The 19,428-nt window shown below is 45.9% G+C and overlaps 8 protein-coding genes across 8 annotated transcripts; 2 read left to right on the top strand and 6 right to left on the bottom strand.

The window, feature by feature from the left end:
• Nucleotides 1–50: 50 nt before the first annotated feature.
• Nucleotides 51–2,453, bottom strand: BKA55DRAFT_719825 (fungal-specific transcription factor domain-containing protein; the record flags this gene model as incomplete). Its single annotated transcript, XM_046200978.1, has 5 exons — nucleotides 51–1,335; nucleotides 1,390–1,868; nucleotides 1,947–2,013; nucleotides 2,051–2,071; nucleotides 2,178–2,453. The coding sequence occupies 5 exons, from the start codon at nucleotides 2,451–2,453 to the stop codon at nucleotides 334–336; spliced, it is 1,845 nt and encodes a 614-aa protein (XP_046041583.1). The 3' UTR covers nucleotides 51–333.
• A 410-nt stretch (nucleotides 2,454–2,863) lies between these two features.
• Nucleotides 2,864–3,480, bottom strand: BKA55DRAFT_719822 (uncharacterized protein; the record flags this gene model as incomplete). Its single annotated transcript, XM_046200977.1, has 3 exons — nucleotides 2,864–2,954; nucleotides 3,008–3,255; nucleotides 3,310–3,480. 3 exons carry the CDS (start codon nucleotides 3,478–3,480, stop codon nucleotides 2,912–2,914), a joined length of 462 nt encoding a protein of 153 aa, XP_046041582.1. The 3' UTR covers nucleotides 2,864–2,911.
• A 642-nt stretch (nucleotides 3,481–4,122) lies between these two features.
• Nucleotides 4,123–6,893, bottom strand: BKA55DRAFT_585634 (CHAT domain-containing protein). Its single transcript, XM_046194472.1, has one exon. It carries the CDS (start codon nucleotides 6,815–6,817, stop codon nucleotides 4,217–4,219), a length of 2,601 nt encoding a protein of 866 aa, XP_046041581.1. The 5' UTR covers nucleotides 6,818–6,893; the 3' UTR covers nucleotides 4,123–4,216.
• An 88-nt stretch (nucleotides 6,894–6,981) lies between these two features.
• Nucleotides 6,982–9,951, top strand: BKA55DRAFT_681423 (WD40-repeat-containing domain protein). The gene is made up of 2 exons (XM_046198252.1): nucleotides 6,982–7,492; nucleotides 7,546–9,951. Exons 1-2 carry the CDS (start codon nucleotides 7,109–7,111, stop codon nucleotides 9,733–9,735), a joined length of 2,574 nt encoding a protein of 857 aa, XP_046041580.1. The 5' UTR covers nucleotides 6,982–7,108; the 3' UTR covers nucleotides 9,736–9,951.
• A 212-nt stretch (nucleotides 9,952–10,163) lies between these two features.
• On the bottom strand, nucleotides 10,164–11,881 carry BKA55DRAFT_528998 (putative P450 monooxygenase; the record flags this gene model as incomplete). The annotated part of the gene is made up of 6 exons (XM_046189039.1): nucleotides 10,164–10,352; nucleotides 10,406–10,655; nucleotides 10,703–10,870; nucleotides 10,941–11,083; nucleotides 11,134–11,601; nucleotides 11,654–11,881. The coding sequence occupies 6 exons, from the start codon at nucleotides 11,879–11,881 to the stop codon at nucleotides 10,164–10,166; spliced, it is 1,446 nt and encodes a 481-aa protein (XP_046041579.1).
• A 27-nt stretch (nucleotides 11,882–11,908) lies between these two features.
• On the bottom strand, nucleotides 11,909–14,898 carry BKA55DRAFT_256592 (uncharacterized protein). The gene is made up of 7 exons (XM_046185407.1): nucleotides 14,646–14,898; nucleotides 13,901–14,591; nucleotides 13,652–13,852; nucleotides 13,506–13,601; nucleotides 13,400–13,450; nucleotides 13,224–13,351; nucleotides 11,909–13,174 (listed from the first exon to the last, which is right to left on the bottom strand). Exons 1-7 carry the CDS (start codon nucleotides 14,798–14,800, stop codon nucleotides 12,262–12,264), a joined length of 2,235 nt encoding a protein of 744 aa, XP_046041578.1. The 5' UTR covers nucleotides 14,801–14,898; the 3' UTR covers nucleotides 11,909–12,261.
• Nucleotides 14,899–15,196: 298 nt separating this feature from the next.
• On the bottom strand, nucleotides 15,197–16,123 carry BKA55DRAFT_697942 (uncharacterized protein; the record flags this gene model as incomplete). The annotated part of the gene is made up of 3 exons (XM_046200464.1): nucleotides 15,197–15,781; nucleotides 15,834–15,911; nucleotides 15,965–16,123. 3 exons carry the CDS (start codon nucleotides 16,121–16,123, stop codon nucleotides 15,197–15,199), a joined length of 822 nt encoding a protein of 273 aa, XP_046041577.1.
• A 509-nt stretch (nucleotides 16,124–16,632) lies between these two features.
• BKA55DRAFT_529035 (uncharacterized protein) lies at nucleotides 16,633–18,796 on the top strand (the record flags this gene model as incomplete). The annotated part of the gene is made up of 6 exons (XM_046189041.1): nucleotides 16,633–16,855; nucleotides 16,911–16,990; nucleotides 17,059–17,345; nucleotides 17,393–17,710; nucleotides 17,759–17,901; nucleotides 17,955–18,796. The coding sequence occupies 6 exons, from the start codon at nucleotides 16,633–16,635 to the stop codon at nucleotides 18,794–18,796; spliced, it is 1,893 nt and encodes a 630-aa protein (XP_046041576.1).
• Nucleotides 18,797–19,428: the final 632 nt, after the last annotated feature.

The raw sequence follows: 19,428 nt of genomic DNA, 5'->3' as shown, positions 1-19,428 counted from the left end.
TACCTTGGCCCATTATTATTTGTATTTTCCCTTTCTTCTCATTCCACCTTCACCTATTCACGACACTATGGCCTCACCATGCTTTCTGAATCCAATGTGCACCAATCCCAGGCGCCAGAACTGCGAAAGCAAAGAATGCGCACTCTTAGCTTCGGATCTCTTATATTGAATGTGTCGGAACCTGGACTGAGGTTTATGGTTCTGTCAACGAGAAACATTTGCGATGCTGCAGTCAGGAAGTTGATTTTGGCGCCAATAAATGATAGTCTATTAATTATACAGTTTCTTTCCTATTATGGAACATCCTCTGAGCTTTGTATCTGAAAGTCATTTCTAAATGTTTTTAACCCCCAGTCTTATGGCAGCGGCTTTGCTAATGGTGATAGCATGATCTGCCACTGTGTAAACCTTTGAGAGCTCTGCCAGTACATGTTCATTCATCTGAAAAGCGTCTGTTGCTTGGAATTGTCCAGAACCTTCAGCCAAATAGACCATCGATGCTGTTAAGATGCATGTAACTGCTGAGCTTGGTAGAAGCTTTTCTAAGTGCTGTTGATGAAGATGTTGGACTATTGTAAATATCTGTGTGGTCGCATCGTATGCCTTTGAAGGAGCCTGGGTTTGACCAGAGGTTCCTCGATGAAGGAAGGCAAGGGCAGTGTAGAATAAGATGTGGAGAAACATCTTCTGCACAGTCATCGACGGTGACTCAGTCGGAAACTGCGCCGACATCCAACAGAAGCCTGACGGCAAAGATATTGCCCATGACATGAGCTCATCATTTACAGCCTCAACTTCGGCATAGTCGATATGACAAGGCTGTTTTGGATAAAACATGGTAGCACCTTGGGCCCCATTCTCCATGGGAGTTACCAGTGAGTACCGAGTTTGGAGTATATCATCGAGACATGTGCAGAGTTCAGCCAATGAGATAAATATGGAAGCACTTTGCCTTTGCATCTCAGGGTTTGCCATGAAAGTAGGTATCTCTGATGAGATGATGCAGGCACCATCCAGTCTCATGATCTCGAAATCTGACTCTAAGAGTAAATCGACGTGAAAACTGATATTGTTGAGTCTTGTCGGCCTGCGACTAGTGAGGGAGAGAAGGCGGTCTTGGACATAGCATGACCACCAAAGGCGTTTCCATTGCCTCTGGTTGGTGTATTCATAAGTCTTGGCCGTTGCTGCAAGACCTTCAAGTGTAGCAATGGCGAGACCTAACCAATGCCATCCGTCCTTTTGGCTATTGGGAGATTCGTACCAATGTGACATAAGAAGCAGCGCTTGTGCCTGGATAAGTTGATCAGGTTCACAGTCCAAGTCATAAAGGAGCTACAAAGAGTTAACAAAGTACGTTATGCTAACCACGGGAACAAGCGAAATTACCCTTGTCTTGTCGAAAAAGTCTTTCGACATAGCCATTCTTGTTGAGTAACCTGCTTCGTATACATACTCAATATCGACGAAGAAGGTAGCGGAGAACATAATAGCCCGATACAGCAGTAAGCTGATTCGTCCATAGTTTCTGTAGAGACCATGGGTTATAGAGATAAACTCATGAAGGTTGAGTATGGGCATATTTGGATGAACGTATTCAATGTATGCTTGTAGTAGGGAGCCCCTGATGGAGCCTGAAGGTATTCTCAAGACCCCTTTCAATGCGAGATATTCAAAATCTTCAGGAGAGAGCGTACTCGGAAGTGAACGAAGGAAGCATGGTAATGTATACTTTAATCTGCAATCAAGTGGAGTCACAAATGGACTCTTAGTGCGGGAGGGCTTCAAGAGTGAAGTGGGGAGGGCAGTATGATTGGAATCGGCCGATTCGGAGGTACATGAAGATTCTGATGTAATCGATTCATTTTCTGGCAACATGAAATTAGCACCCATAAGTAATGTAGTTATATAAGATTGTAATCCTTAAATTATTGAACTGCACATACCCGGGGTCTCGAGGGTCTGGCCTGCTATAACATCTTGCGTAACTGATTCGAATAAGGCATTAACACCCTGATTAGAAGTTACACGAGTCCGACTGGGTACATACGTGAGCGAGACTTCTTATCGACTAGGCAAACAATAGATAACTCACCTTCGCTTAGAAGTATCTGGTAGGTAACACTGTTTTCGAAGGATGAGCTTCAGTATAACCTTGGTCAAGCAAAGCCTCGTACCTCTATACCGTTGTTCTTGCAATTATCACACTGCTCCTCCCCTGTCCTTCTGCATCGTTTTCTGCGCGCATGACACGCTACACATGCTCGTGATGTGCGTGGCCCATACTTCCTCCTCGGTTTTATCGTTGATCCTGGTGAAGTTGGTAACGCCGAATTGACTTCTGCAGGGGCTTCACAATTGACACGATTTTCGACTGATGATGAGGAAGATCCATCTTTGATGGGGCCAGTGGGTTGGTGAGACATTGAAAGCATATTCGGTATGCCAGACATTCTATGGACAAACTTGGTCAGGGTTGAAGTAATATTTCACTGATTGGGATTCTAGCAAAATCACTATCTGCATGGCTTATAGTCAATCTAAGCGTCCTAGTGCCATTGAAACTATAAAACAACAATAGACTTTTCTTATAGTTCCCATGTGGTTCCCGGAACTTCGGGGTGTAGTTGCGGGGCCTATGACCTTGCAAGCGGAGATTCGGTGGGACAGGAAAAAATTCCACAACACCTAGCGGCCTAAGTTGGCGGCTCTGAATAGCTCAGTGGATGCCTTTCATCCTTTGTGAAGTCTTTCTCTGACCTGGCTACACTAGTTACTGATGAGGCTGATGATATTAAGACCGTTTTTCTTTTCTTTTTTTTTCAAATCAAGATAGAGATTCTTGATCATTACAAGGAGCTTCCACCGATTGACATGGTCAAGAAGGTGCTTGCAATCGCCGGAGATTTGGTCATTCCAAAAGTTGAGTAATGCAGAGTATAATCTCAAGGACCCTAAGTATAGAGTTGTTAAGTTAGCTTCTTATAGATTGAAAGATATAACTTACGTCGATGCGCAGGCAAGTCCCAGGGCTGCTTGGAACAATATCTCTCTGGCTAATGGTGCTTGATATGGACCGAGAGCGCTACCCCCTGGCCACCAATCCCGGAACAATCCAAAGCATATAAGGCAGATTACTGACCCAACAGCAATAAAGAAGTCTATGAAGATACGAAATGATATGTAGGCAGGTGGAAAGATCTTAACTAAAGGGTAGAGAATTTCTATAAGTGACCAGCAGAAGGTTGTGACAAACTAATTTGTTAGCACATGGAAGGTCAGAATACAACTATATATATGTTTACTTACAGCTGGTCCCAATATTCCAATTGCGATAAAGTTGTTCGGGGCAGGGATAGAGGAGACTACGATTCCGGCGATTGTGACTCCTAAAACGAGGGCTCGCAGTCCAAGCACCAGTTTGGTGGGCTGCTGTGGCTTTTGTGCTTGTGAAGCTCTGCTGTCATTTTTGGCATTCATATTTATTAATTCGATTCTCGATTCAATTCTTAACACAAATTGTAGATTATAAGTTAGTAAATAAGGTCAGGGCAGGAAACTTTAGATAATGTCTGGCCTTTTATATCCTGCGATGGATATCAGGGTAATAACTATCTAGAGGTCAAAGCCAAGGCTAACAATCCCGCCCCTGCACTAAATAAGTAAATCCGCAGCATTTAGGGAGCAAAGCTTCCGAAATCAGATCAGCAACCTAGACAGCTGGCATGCTCGGCATCGTTAAAGCCAGACTATATTATTCGGCCAAATGCCGAGGTAATACTAATGCATGTGAATATTTTGCTCATGTCCAGAAAACCTAGTGAGACCTCTATAGAGGAACTTAGTTAGCTGTTAATCTAGGTGAAATGGCACTATGTTCTATTCAAGGATTTAAGAAGGCGCCAAAGGCTGTATTTATTAACTGGGAGGCAAAGTCTCTGGCTACTGGGAACAGATAAATGCGAAAACGACTTCTTCTGTTGTAACCTTTTTGTTATATATAATAATAGCTTTGTTTATAAGACTGGATTTAGGCAAAGACTCTATCTTCACTCTATCTGTTAATTGAAATTAATTCAGTTTCTTATAATTTAATAGTAATAGTAGATATTTAAATTACAAAAGCATTATATAAAACCTTAAAGAGGACAAACTGGACTTAATTCACTCAGAACACAAAGTGGTCAACGTGTTATTGGTACTGTGACCAGTAGAATCATACTCCAAAATGGACATAAGGGACCCAATAAAGAGGACTCAAGTCTTCATCGTCGTCACAAGCGGTAATATCCCTACTGCCATCCCTCTCACTATCCTGTAATGCAACCTTCCTACTCCCAGATACATTCTCGGCTTGTTTCCTCTTAGCCACCGCGCGTCCAGCTGAGTTCATTGCCAACCGCTTAGACCATTGATTTCGAAGATGGAGTGCTGCAGCATGTAGGCCACGACTTACAGATTCATCTGTCATAGCCCCATCCCTCATCGTTTCATAGGTGACTCTAGCTACATCAACACAGGATGCATCATTGACTTCCCAAAGAGTGCCGATGACATGACGGAAGCCTGCTAATTGGCATGCGCTAATCAGGTGGATACTCTCATCGGAAAATCGTTCTTCATCAACGCGGCCAGTAGAACAGGCTGAGAGATATGCTAGAAACGGTGGGTTATTGTGTAACTTTGTGTCCAGAAGGGAAGTAACTGTAAAAGGGTCACTTTCCCAATCGTTCAGTAGAAGCTGACTGTTCAATGGCTCGTCTCTATTACTCTTGCCATGGCCTGCAAAATGAAAGACAGTGCAGTTCGGTAAATGCGACACGATATTTTCTTTGCGCTGGTCTGGTTCGATAGGGTTGAGTGACATGGATTTGCAAAGATCTCTTACTAATGAGACCTCCTTACGAGCAAAAGGAAGATGTGAGTAGTACCCTTGGGTGGTTTTCATGCCGACGATCAGAGCATGCTGCGAGCCAACACGGGTAGTCTGACGACGTCGACCCTCAATAATTGACTTGATGGAAGAACTGTATGAGGATATAACCCTATCCAGCACAGTCTCTGTTGTTCCCGGATAGTAGTTCCCGGCCGCATGGATTGGAAACCTACCAAGACTTCCCGTTGGTATCCAGTGTATATGAGGCCACTTGCCATCTATAGGCATGTTTGTAAACTCCAGGGCATTCAAGATAGGCTCTGCGACAGTATCCCATAGCCATTTAAGTACGGCAGGTGAACCCAGGGCATCTTGGGGTTCTTTGGTCAAACCGCCCCATGGTTGCTGGGAAGAGCCCTTTCCCCATTCGTTATCATTCACAACGGCATCCCAAACATTAAAGTTGTTGTTCGAAATTGGCCCTTGTATCTCACGCACTGATGTTTCTGTGTGTTTGATTGAGTAAAGGCCCTCCACATCCACGAGTCTAAGCTTTGGGAGAGAAAGGAGGCGCAGCTGATGAGACTCAATAATGATGGCATCGCACCTAAACTGGCTCACATTGATAACAACGATAGGACCGTTATTGGCCGCTTTTCTCATATCTGCTTCAGATGGCGGAATTAGATAATATTCAAAGCCAGGTTCTTTGCGGATCTTGCAGAGTAGCTCCTGGAGCCGCTTGTCCGCTTCTTGGCGCAGTTGCAAACGGACTTTCAATGAGGGCTCTGAATCCTCAGATTCTTGATCGTATGAAATAGGACTGTCCAAAGCGTTGCGAATATTTGTCAACTCCTGCGCCAAGTCAGGGTGTTTGACTCTCAGGCTACTGGAGTCGGTCCGCATCTCTTCCATCGACTGTGAAAGAACGCCTCGGCCAGCCTCAAGGAGTTGCAGAGGGATATGCAGGTCCTTACCCGCGTTCAAAGCGGTGGCAGCTCCATCAGATGCCAGCCCTGAGACTTGGCCCAATACATATAGCTTGTCTGAGTGATTTAACAAGCGAAAAATGAGTTTGGGGAAAAGAGAAACTGCCTCCTCAACGGCCCCAAAGGCTGTTTGCCAATCTGAAACATCTGCACAATAGGGAAGGGCATCTCGTGCTGCCTTGATTCGATCAATGCTTGGTGACTGCTCTGAACGGATAGCCGCTAGGTGGCACTGTATCACCTCTTCTAGATTTGCATTTGTTCCGTATGAATGATATTGATGGCCGAGATGAGTACCCAGATTCTTCCAGTAACCTGCTGCGGATGGGTGACTTTTAGGCGTGAGCCTGACAGCTTCGCGCGAAACAGCAATGGCCTCCTCTAACAATGCTCGCAATGCGAGGTTCGACCTGTGTCCTCCTCTCCAGTGGAGATGGCCGAGATGAATCCCCAGCGTATTAAGAGATTGTGCCCTTGCCAGATCGTCATCAGAAACTATGGCTACAGCTTGTCGACTGCAATCGATGGCTTCGTCAAGATCCCACTTTACACCCTTCCCCAAGTATCTATCCACCAGTAAAGACCCTAGATCCGAGAAGAGTTTCGGCATTATCGGGTCATCGTCCAGAGAGCTATCGATGGCGTCTCTGGCAATCAGAATAGCCTCGTCAAGATCCGATATGGACTTTTGCCTCGTATACCTCTCACCGAGTTGGAGAGACAAAGCGCTCAGCATCCGGGCCTTCTTAGGGTCATCATCTTCTATGATATCAGTAGCCTCACGTAGCAGTCTGATGCTTTCATCGAGGTAGGATATTCCTCCGATTGTCTTGTATTTCTGGCCTTGTTGTAGTGCAAGTCGCCACAGGTATCTTGCCCGGTCGTCAGGATCGTCTGGAATGGTACTCGAAATATTTTGCATATCTTGGATTGTCACCTCAATAGTCGTCATTACGTCTTATTTAAAACCAAAATTGTCTGACCTGTTAATTTAAATTCTAGGATGACATTGCATGCGTGGCATCTGTGTCAGCGGCAGCGGGGTAAATCAGGCAGCACTGCATTGGTACCTTGCTGGCAGGTTGTCTGTAAGATTATCTGCACATTGTATTTCCACTTTAACTACTCAACCTCTGACGTCGCCGCAATTCTCAACGTCAGCCGTTAATCTCAACCATGGTAGATCCAGCTGTTGCAAGGCCGTAAGAACAGTCAAGTATCCGTTTAAAAACATCTGACACTGATGCCTAACGCACCGCCGGAACGACCTCGTGCAGCGGCGGAGACGCCTCGCTGTTTGACAATTGAAGAACACCGCTTGCAAGCAACAAAATGTCTCGAGATAATGAATAACGACTTGAGAGCCAACATTTGCGGCATAAGATCAGGAGCACATCTATCCACTCTTACAGCAAAACAAGTCAATGAGCATATCCACAACGATCTACGGAATTCTTGTTGCTTCTGGGTTTCGCACCTTGAACAAGCAGGCTGGACTTCAGATGACGAGGGACCCGTTTTCTCATTCCTTAGCCTACATTTTTTCCATTGGATTGAGGTTTTGGCTCTCATTGGTAAGGCTACAGAAAGTATATGCGCCGTTGAAAGGTTGACTGAGCTGTCGAGCGTGAGTTTATGTTTCAGTTTGAGATATGGATAAAAAGATCTAATTGCAGGTAGCACAACAGAAATGAGAGATTTTCGACTTTTCTCAATGAAGGTCTACAACTGTTACGCAATAATATGTCTATAATCGACGCATATCCTTTACAATTGTATTTCTCAGTTTCAATATTCGCCCCAAAAGATAGTCTTGTCGCAAACGCATTTGGGAACGACATCCCTCCAATGCTCTCTCTTCTACCAAGACGCGAGCCTGGATGGGACGATAGCCAGCAGATATTTGAAGGACACCAAAACGCAGTGACCAATGCGGAGGCTTCGCCAGACTCAACTCTCCTGGTATCTAGTTCCGAGGATTGTACGGTGCGGATATGGAGGGTTAAAGATGGAAAATGCCTCTACAAATTTGTTGGCCATAAGGACTGTGTCTTTTCAGCCGCATTCTTTCCAAGTGGGGAGATAGTCGCTTCTGGTTCGCTTGATAGGACCGTAAAGCTATGGTCTATCAAAGATGGCAAGTGTTTACGCACATTGAGAGGGCATAACAGTGCGGTACACCACTTAGCAATCTCACCTAACTCTTCCTGTCTTGCATTTGCTTCCCACATTGACGCCGAGTCTGGTTCAGGCAAGATTTGGCTCTGGTCTATCATTAACAAGAAATACACCCAGGAGCTGCAAGGGCATTGGGGGGGCGTCAATTCGGTTGCCTTTTCGCCTGACTCAAAACTTTTGGTGACAGGCACCGAGGATGGATTCATACGGGTATGGGATATCCAAGACACCAAGTGTCTTTACACTCTCCAGGGACATGAGTCCCCAGTTTACTCAGCTCTATTCGCACCAAACTCTTCTTATATCGCATCAAGCTCTTTTGACGGCACAACGCGAATCTGGGACTTTACTACAGAGATGTGTACACAGACATTCGAAAGTGATACGACTATCACTATTGTTTCAATCTCACCCGACTCAAAACTTGTTGCAACTGCTTCTTCGACTTACGAGATCCAGATTTGGAACGTCGACACAGGATCTTGTGACTATCGCCTGAATGGCCATGTTGAAAGCATATCCTCAGTTGCATTCTCTCCCAACTCACAGCTTTTAGTGTCAGCTTCTGCTGACTTCACAGTTCGAACCTGGAAATTAAACAGTTGTTCCGCTTTAAAGTCTAAGAACAAACATGGGGCAGTCAATGTGGTAGAGCTTTCACCTGACTGCTCAGTCCTCGCATCAGGTGATACAGATGGATTAATCAATTTATTGAGTATGAGTGACGGAAGACGCATTTCTGCCCTTCAGGCCGGTGATCACAGCTTTATGCTCTTCACAGCTCTTACATTCTCAAATGACGGGCAATACCTCTTATCACTTGAATTTAGTGGTGAAGCTTGGCTGTGGAGTGTTCGCGATGGAAAATGCATTCACGATTTCTCTGGTTATGACTGGGGAATAAAAGCAGTGTCATTTTCCCGAGACTCCAAGGTTCTTATCCTCGGATGTGGTGATGGCGTACTTCGACGATGGGAAATTGGTATGCGTTTTCTCGATGACCTAATGGGGCATGAAGCAGCGATATACGTAGTTACAACGTCTTCCTACTCCGAAATTGTTGCATCAGGTGATAGGAGTGGCGTGGTAAGAATCTGGAACATGAGAATGGATACCTGTTTACATGAGCTTAAAGGCCATGAGGATGAGGTGGTTGCAGCTGTATTCTCACCTGACTCAGCTCAGCTTGCAACTTCATCATTGGATAACATAGTCCGTTTATGGAATGTCGGTGATGGAAGCTGCATCAGAATTCTACATCAAAAGGAGACAGCAAACTCGGTGGCATTCTCGCCTGACCTCAGATTTCTTGCAACTGCCAACTCAAACGACACAGTACAGATATGGCGCATTAAGGATGGCGAGAGTCTACTTACCTACAAGTTTCCTCGTGTGGGAAGCTGTGTGATCAAGTTTGATCCCAGTGGTACAAAACTCATATTCGACGCTGCGGTCCTGTCTCTTGAGAACATGGCCCCAGTGGATAGTAATCCCAACTTCGCTGATGAATGCATTGCTGATGGTTTGGCTATCACCCAGGACACCCAGTGGGTGACATGGCGTGGAGAGAAGATTATCTGGCTACCAGTGTCGGTGCGTCCAAAATGCTGGGTCATTCACGGTAGCACTATTGCCATTGGATGCATGTCAGGAAGGGCGGTGATAATGAGACTGGATTGTATAGAGAAATAGGAAAACTTAAACATGCTGAATTAGGGAGGGCAATAAGTGTACAGTCTAGGTGTATTAACATATATACATTACCTTTATTAGGGCCAAAGCTTTCCATAATCACTTGAATCTTAGTCTTAAGTCCCTACCAAGTTACCTTTATTCAAAAGACAGATTTTAGGCAAAGACCCCATATTCGTTTCATCATGCGATCTTAAATAGTTCAGTTTGTCGCAGTTCGATAGTGACAGTACACATTCAAACCACAAAGTCCTAATACGGAACTTAGACAGATGACTTGGCTTATTAGTTAAATCTGAACACTAGTGGTCAATGAGTTACTGGTACTATGACGAGTATTGAAACTTTGATAATTGTGAACTAGGCAGCCATTTTTCGACCTTGGCTAACCCTTGGCCTTTCAAGATGTCCAGACTTCAGATCCCCTGTTATCTCTTGCGCCATCTGAGTCTACAAATAAGACCTTCCTGGCGAGCAAACCAGTATGTCTTGACCACCCATTCAGGGTCTTTGCTTGCCCACTCAATATCAAAGTTGCGCAATATAGCCGGTACAAGCTTCCCCATTTCCATGATAGAAATATTCTTACCAATGCAGGTTCGTGAGCCGTAGCCAAACTGGGGCGCCAAGTTAGAAAATAAGATTCAAGGTCTACAATGACTTATCTCACTGTCATAAGATGTCGGTCCATCTTCTTGATATTCTCCGTGTCAGAACCTAACCAGCGTTCTGGGTTGAATGCATCCGCATCTGGGCCAAAGATGGAGCGATCACGGTGGATTACTGCTGGGTTAATCCCAACGACCGTCCCTTCTTGTATGTGGACGCCACAGAGCTGTGCGCCTCCAGCTGGAACTATGCGCTCAAGGGGGAACGAGACGCCCGGGCAGCATCGCATGGCTTCTTTCATCACTGCCTGTCTGTAAAGATATAAGTGGCTGCTGCTATTATTCGCTTGAGCACTTACAGATATGGGAGTTGGAGACATTCTGCATAGGAAATATGATCTGACAACTTGCCCTCCTGATCTGCCTGGTCCACTTCGGCTTGGGCTTTAGCAAAACAATCAGGATTCTTGATCAAGTAGTAGATGGTGGCTCGTAAGGATATGCCCGTTGTGTCACTACCTGCGAGACTTCAAGCGGTTATGTTAGCCTATTGAACCAGTGAACTTCGTCAAGATGAAGAGAGCTTGAGAAGCATACAGGTTGTTTGACAAATGATTCACCAAGTCTTTCTGAGACATTTGCTCACCCTTGGCATTTTCTTGTCGCAACCATCCGAGGAAGTCAGGTCGATCTTGTTCTGGTGGGTTCTTGTCGTATTGTTCGATACAGTCTTCAGTAAACTAGGTCAACTCATTAGAGAGATACAAGTCAATGAGGTCATGTGTATTACCTTGACTACGGTTCGCATAGGATCTGGGACTCGAATAAACGGTTGCCACGCCAGGAGCTTGGCGACGTAGTTATTTCCGATCGTCCAGGGATAAATCGCAGGTACTTGAGCAATCATAGCTGCGGCTTCAAGGGAGGAACTAATGTCACTGATCATAGATTCGACATCTTTCCTCTGTTCCATAAAGCCGAAACGTCGCTGAAATGTAATGGCAGAGATGACGTCAAAAGCGTACCACTGAAGCCACTCACCCAAATCAACGTCTTGTCCTTCCAGCTGCTTCATGCAAGATATGAAGATATCACTACAGTCATCGGCAAAGACTTCCATGGCCTTGATAGAGGACATGGAGAACTTCTGGGCAACCGGGCGGCGAAGAGCTTGATGATGCGAGGGGTCTCTGACGGAAAACATGCTAGGCATAGGACTGTCTTTGTAAAACACATCAAAGACATTATAAAAGGACGACTAAGATGCCATTAGCGGGCCTGATGCACCATGTGCTAGTTCAGATGTGTACCTTCAGAAACTTGCTCCCAATTGAGTAAATCGGCGCAATAGCGCTTGGGTCTGAGATTGATACAATGTTTGGTCCGGTCCTGACAATTGGGCCATATTTTTTATGTAGCTCGTGGTAGAACTCTGGTGCATTTCCTTTATACAGTCTTAATGGTCTGTAGAGGCCCGTCAGCCGAGCTGGTAACGGACCAGGAATCGATCGTAGGTCTGATCTGAAGGTCTGGCGCATCCATTGGGCGATATTCAGAACAAGGAGCAATAAGAAGAGCCAAAGTATAACATATGTCGGGTGAGAGAAAAGATACTGTATGGCGTCACTTGCGTGCATCTCGTGGGAGTTCATTGTGTTTCTGACTGAAAAAGAAGTCATGATGGAAGAGAGCAACAGATGAGAAAACCACTTTGAACATGCACTCTTCAAGAGCGACCTTGGTTACCCATATACCTAAGCTTTATTGAGACTGGCGCCTTTCATCTCCCCACAACGTCTTTCTCACACCCCGTGGGGAACTTGCGGGGAAAGCTTGTGTGGCGGCGGGACTACAAAAATGACTCTTGGTACAATTGTTGCATTTCCAATTTGTAGTTCAGAGAAACGGCACTCGGTACTCAGAAAACCTCCGTCTCATTTTCTACAAGTGAAAGCAAGGTTGAAGCCAGATTGCGGCTTAACTGCCAGTGAATAGCCCGTTGCAATAGGTGTATGATCCTGAACAGTAGACTAGCACCAGCCTTGATGTCCTTGAACACAGCATTCTGAAGTAGGGAGATCCCACCATGACTGCTGATAGCCTGTAATTCAGGGATCGTGAGATCTTCCGCGGCACGTAGTGTTGCCTTGTCCACAAAGGTAATGTAGCAGTACCAAGCAATGCCGCAACGATACAAACAAAGAGTAAAGTGGATAGGAGGTTCCGATCCCATAGGCAGACGCTCAAAGTGTCTTATGACATGCATGGCATGGATTACGCAGGACGTGCCGTCGCGAGAGTTTGCCCAGCTTTTGACTGCTTCGCGATGCGTCTCAGCAACATCTTGACCTTCTCGTCCGCAGAAACATTCTAGAATATCGAGATTCATGTGTAGGAGCATGAACATAGAGTGCCAAAGCATCATCAGACTTGATTCCTGCTTTTGAAAAGCAACGGAACTGCGGTATCGCTTGTACCATGAGATGAGAGCGTCTCGGCGCTGACTCACAGCATTGTTTCGCGTGGGCAGAAAAGTGTGCTGTTCTAAAGGGATAGCGCCTATACAACGTAGCATGACCAGCAACTCAAAGTCGCTAGAGACCAAAGGAAAGCTGGACAGGCTCGTGGTATCCTCGTTAGTGTGTCCCTCTTGGAAGGAAGACGACGATGCTTCGCTGATTACAATAGTCTTCCAGGTCTCGGCATCAGGTGCACAAAAGGCCTCCTTAGAAGCGGCCCGGGGAATTGTGTCAAGCGAGTGACGCATCAATGGATCGTGATGAAGCAGAGAGGCGATTTCGGCGTCTTGCAAGAGAAGTGCAAGCACAAGGCTTTGTAGTTCAGCCTCAGACAATCTAGCAGGGTGGCTGTAGGTCTTACCGTGTTCTCTCTTCACTCTTTGCCCACTTTCTCCATGCTACTTCCAAGTCCTGTCCCTCAAGCTGGGCAAGCCGAGTGACATCTAATTCTGGTTCTGCTGATTGAAACAGCTTAAGCTGCCGAGTCCACTTGGATTTGTGAGCTAGATTCAGTCTTGCATCGTGTTGGAAACTTACTGCGACCAAGCTTCCATGAAAAAAGTCAATTTGAACGAGATCCTTTGGCCGCTACGTTGTTCATAACAGTTAGCTTCTGCGCGTCGATCTCAATTACAAGACGTACCCCCATTAGTAGACCGAACACCTGACCTATTATACACGCTTGAAAGCTGCGGATGCTGGCATTACTTCGTCGTGACTCTGCCAGGTGTGTATCCCACTAAATCAATGTCAGAAATGGAGATTCGCATTGAAGATGTGGAGACATACCGAGGATAATAAGGCCTTGTGTAGCCTTTCGTATATACTTATACCATATGACACTGCCCGTGTGGAACCTAAATACAGACTTCCCACCGAGCATATTGAGAGTATCAACAGCCCATTTCTGCTATGAGGCCGAAATGAATGTGCGTGCACTATGGGAAAAATAGGCTGAAAGTTTGACATGTATGCCTGTACGGCGAGGTTCTAGCTACAGTCAGCTTGAAAGCCTGGAAAAGACACGGGCAGACGCACAAGAAATGCTATCGATGGGACAGGCCCCTCTTGGACCTGCTGGCGTAACCTATCCGCCAATGTTCGATGACACGCTTCATCGACTTGATGATGATCATCGTTTGATGCATCAGGCGTGTCATATCCCGACGGTGGGGGATCTGTATAGGTGTGCCATCTCTTTTGCACAGACTTTCTACAACTAGGACGGGGCTCGGGCTCTGAAGTTGTTGTAGTGTCAGCGTTCGCAGGTGCCTGGCCAGGAATTGCTTGACAAAGCCCTGTCGTGTATGGGCTGATGTCTGACACGGAATCCAGTAGTGGAGATGCTAACCAATTGGCATTAGGTTGGTCTCCGGTAAGCTCTGCTAACCAGTCTGTGCTGAGATTCATTTCGGCATCCCATTGAGGCAGCCAAGCATATCGCTGCTCTGTAAGGAACATTGGACTGGTATCGGAGAGTATGTTGTCTAGATAAGAGTTCCCTGATGTCATCGGCTCATATGGTACGTTCATTGATCCGGGCACTGGTATGCTATTTGTGGCATGGTGTTGCGATACTGGGAGTATTTCTTCTTGGGCTTCATTCGGTATGTGGATGGTTTCCATGATCATGCTGCCACTATCCTGCGTCCGAGACGGTGGTGAGGTCTCGTCGGTGAGCGTGCGTTGGGGAGTCTGGTGAGACCTGGAATGTCGCAGAAGCGTATCCCTGGAAAGGAGTCAGTAAGTTGAGGACTTTTGACACGTGCCGGGCATGCCGTACTGTCTAGTGAACTTCTTCTCGCATACTGGGCATGTGAACGGCTTCTCCTTTGTGTGGGATCTAAAATGGCGATGCAGATGTTCCGCTTTGGCAAAGTGCTGTGAGCATATGGAACAGACGCGCTCTTCTTTTGTGGTTTTACGTCTGCGCTGCATGTTGACAGGCCATTGGTGTAATCAGAAACCCGAGATCCACGCGCTTCGTTTTTCTTCGCCTCGGAGGTTTGATGAAGGAGGAGAAAGGGCGAGACCCGTGATCCCCTGTATGAGAAAGTGTCTTCCCCGCACTTTAGCGTCTGGGGTTTGCTTGGAGTATGATCATTGGCCAGCTTCCGAGATTGAGTCGATGGCTAGTGCCGATTCACCAAGTACCGGGTAAGGTATAGTCAGGCATATTCATTTAAACTTTGAATTATATAGAGGGTAAGAATAAGTCAGAGGAAAGATAAATATTAAATAAATATATATACTGCATTTATTGTCTACCCGTAGCACGTTCCAGGTGGTTAAACTACTCTGAGATGTTGAGGGCTTTAACTTGCGTAAAAAGGTCTAATCGGAATGCGAGATGACATTCCTAATTTTGCCCACTCCTTCAATCTCGACTTCTACGACGTCACCACCCTTGAGAAACTCGTTACGAAAGTATCCCACGCCTGAAGGCGTTCCAGTCATGATGACTGTTCCCTTTCGCAAAGTAGTACCCCTTGATAAATGACTAATCAGCTGCCTGACGCCAAAGATCAAGTCATTCGTGTTGGAATCTTGTTTTATCTCGCCGTTGACCTTTGCTGTAATTCGGCTGGCAATAGGGTCTGGAAATTCGCTCGGGTGGACGATCGTGTGGCCGATGGGGGCAAACTTGTCGAAAGACTTGGCGTAGCAGAACTGACCTCCAGAAGCTTCAGGTATTTGGAAGTTGCGCGCCGAGACGTCGTTGCATGCCGTGTAGCCTAGCACATAATCCAACGCCGCTGCTTCTGTGACGTTTTTTGCATCCTTGCCAATTACTACCCCGAGTTCGGCCTCATAATCGAGCATGGGTCGGGCGTCTACATGGACGGGGATTGTATCGGTAGGACCAGCGAGGGCGTCTGCTGGCTTAACGAAAACCGCAGGATATTTGGGAACCGTAAGCTGATATAGGAGTGAGTATTGACCAGCACCTCAAGTATTTGTTTCTTCTCACCTTGGCCTCTTCGGCATGGCTCTTGTAGTTTAATCCAATGCAAATTATAATTGGGGTAGACTCCAGAGGACACAGGAGCTGGTTTGTAGTCGTTAGTACAATTCGGTCAACGATGGATTGGATTTACCAACCTGTTCTGTCTTGATGACCTCTCGAGTTGCTTCTAGTTTGTCAAATGGGCTACCAAGAAGCTTCTTTACTGTGTAAACGCTGCCATCGTGCTCCAGAAGCTCGCCAAAATACTTTGCTTCACCCTGGGCAAAGCGTACTAAGCGATTGAATGCGGCCATGGTGTAGTTTCACGTCTAAAAGTAGGATAATAGATGAGTAAATGTAGCAGCTTGTATTTAGGTTTCTGCTTAAATTATGTGTCTACACTTTTGTAGCGGCTTGGACAGATATGTCCCTCTTTGGAGATTTCGATGTGGGGAGGTTTCTATAGGCACCACCTTATCAAGATCATGTTAGGTGGGACCAATTAACGCAGTCCCCAAGTATAGTGATCACAATAATGGCACTTGGGAAATATCAAGACCCTCAAAGGTTTGTAATACTTTGACTGCTTGTCCTGAAACTTTGTCCCCTCAATAAGACCCGCCGATGCCCTTAGTGACCCTATTTTCATTATCCTACAAGCCCCGCCGCTCAATGCGACATCCAACACTCATATCACTTTAGTACCCAATGAACCTTGTAAGTCCCTATCACCATGGACAACCTTAATAACGACTATTAACCTTCCTTCAGTCTCAACATTTGAATAAGGGCTCAAATTCACGAATGTTACCCTGTCGCAGATATGACTGTCCATGTAGAGACTACCCAGGTTGTGATCTGCGGATGCGGTCCCACCGGAGCAATGCTCTCAAGCTTTCTCGGGAAATACAACATTCCCAATATTATTTTAGAGAAGGAAAGCGACATCACGACCGATCCGCGTGGTATTGCCCTTGATGACGACGGTATTCGCCTGCTGCAAGCCCTTGGACTTTACGATGCAGTATTTACTGACATTGGATCTTGTAAGTGCTGACAGTCTCAATATCAGAGGCTTGGTGCGATAGCTAACATAATGAGACGTTCCTGGGGCGCGCTTCATCAGTGGTGTCCATACAGACCTACATCGAAAGCCATTTCTCTACTTCAACACAGGCTCCGTGAGTGACACCATTCTCAGCAATGTGAAGCTAGGCGATGCAACGTAAAAGGCTAATTCTAGATGTAGACGGCCGGAAATACAGCCCATGTCGGGGCTATTTGCCACAAGCAACCTATCCTCGAAAAACACCTACGATCCGTCATCTCATCTTTGAGTTGCTCGACTTTGAGAAGCAATTGTACCTTGTCATCTATATCAGAAGACGAAGACTGGGTTTATGCGACATATAAAGATGGGACGGGAGTCGAAAAGCAGATCCGAGCAAAGTTCTTAGTTGGGGCGGATGGAAAGACTGGCTATACAAGGAAAAAGTACCTTGAGCCCAAGGGAGTCTTCATGCAGTGGGCAGAGCAGTAAGTTGGCATAGTTGAGGATACGTTACACCACTAACATTGTAAAGAACAAAGTATCAAGAGTCATGGGTCGCTTTGAACTGGAAAATCAACCCCCCAACAAAGGAAACGCATCCCAACTTTCCTCTGTGGGAAAAGGGTTACACCTCACAGGAAGTCTATGAAGCATTCTTCCCCAGGCCATTCTCGTTTCTCTGTAACCCCGACCGACCTGCTGTGTGTGGGAGATTTGGCCTACAATCTGATCGTCTATGGCGTTTTGAGTTTGTTGTTCAGCCTGGAGAAGACGAGGATGAGATGGCTAAGCCTGGCATGATTCGCAAGGTTGTGTTTCCATATCTGACACATCCCGGAAGCCGTTATGGGTAAGAGTCCTTGAAACGCTCAAATAAGCTCTAACACAATTTCAATAGGCTTTCGAAAGACATCGAGTTTCCTGAGGATTGCATAGAGGTCTTGAGATGTCGACCATTCCGCTTCTATGCGAGGAGTTGCAACAAATGGGCTCTTGGACGAGTCATACTCGCCGGAGATGCGGCTCATGTATTTCCGCCATGTAAGTAGCACTCATATTACAATGCCGGAAGCTGAGAAACTGACTCGACATAGTTGGCGGCCAGGGAATCGCATCAGGCTTCAGAGACGCTGTATCGTTGAGCTGGCGTCTCGCTCTTATATACAAGTCAAATTCTCATATCGATCATGAAAAGCTGTTAGAAGGGTGGTTCCTTGAAAGAAAGCAACAACTCGAAATGTCCCTCGCATCCACTGTCCGAAATGGGGACATGGTCAACAGCAAGAACCCCTTGATGATCTTTCTTCGAGACTGGGGCTTTTGGTTGGCTCAGCTGATACCCAGAGTGAGACAACAGCTTGAGCTTGGCCCGAGAGCTCCTGGCCCTGTCAGGTATCAACACTCGGATGGTATGGGATTCATTCCCCAGCTGGGCGGAGGAGTCTCATTCTCTCAGTCCTTCTGCATCAGACTTGGGGTCCCCAAAGCACAAGTAAAGTTCACCGACGACATTATCTTTGCTCCGCAGAAGAAGAGTCTGTTTCAGATTGTTGTTTTGCTTAACGAGCCTGACGAGGTTGATAATGCACAAGCCCAGCTTAGTGGGTTATCGTCGATTTGCTCGCACTTATCACCAGAAGAGGCAACCTATTTTGTTCCGCGAAACCTCCCAGGTTTGAACACGGCGGTAACGAAAGAACTGGAGAAAAGTGGTCGAATATTCCGAATAGCATCTGCCGCTGAGTTTTCTAATTCTGATCTTAGTGCTGGAAGGCCGGAACCAGAAGGATATAGAGAGAAGGATATGTGGAATGTGGTGAAGCACAAGACTTTTGTCATTCTGAGGGCTGACAGGTTTGTATTTGCAGCCTGCAATAAGAGGACAGAGCTTGAGATGGTGGCGAGAAAAATGGCGGAGCTTTTCCATTCTGGCTAAGGTGAACTCTTTGTAGTATAGATATTTCAAAGATAATAGAGCTTTCTGTTTGACCATTCGCTTTCTAGAGCCATCTAGTTATATTTTTGATGTTATTGTTTTGTTAATTGCTAATGGGCTTTGCTTAGTTGGATAACCTCATAGTAATGGTAGGATAAAATCAATATAACAAAGAGACTTGACAAAAATACAATAAATCCATTCAATGCATTTCTTGATATGCCTTTGAGACATCTCTAGATCCCCAGTACATGGAGACTTTGTTGAAATTAACTCGCCCAAGGCCCCCACGTTCATGTTTGGTGATGTCAAGAAGTAATAGCCTCGGCCCTCGGGTAAGTTGTGAAGCATGCCGCGGCTTATTTAAATTTGCAGAATTATTCATGGGAAACTGAACAGGCTAGTGAGATGATTTGTAAATTGGCTTTCTCCTGCCCCTGATGCGTTTACTCCGTCGAAGCGTCTCACTGTCAAAATAATGCACAGTGGCGGGACCAAAATAGACCCCACAATTTGCCATACGCACCACCATTAGCCGCTCTATCACTAGCACATAACCAAGCTGTAGCACTTTAGAGGTCTATCGTGATCTTTCTGTATCTCAGAAACTTTCATCAAAGATTTAATATCCT

This window comes from Fusarium redolens (assembly GCF_020744475.1).
Source record: "Fusarium redolens strain MPI-CAGE-AT-0023 chromosome Unknown BKA55scaffold_31, whole genome shotgun sequence".
Lineage (NCBI taxonomy): Eukaryota > Fungi > Ascomycota > Sordariomycetes > Hypocreales > Nectriaceae > Fusarium > Fusarium redolens.
The sequence above is the reverse complement of the archived record's forward strand: the minus strand, read 5'-3'. Positions and strand labels throughout refer to the sequence as shown.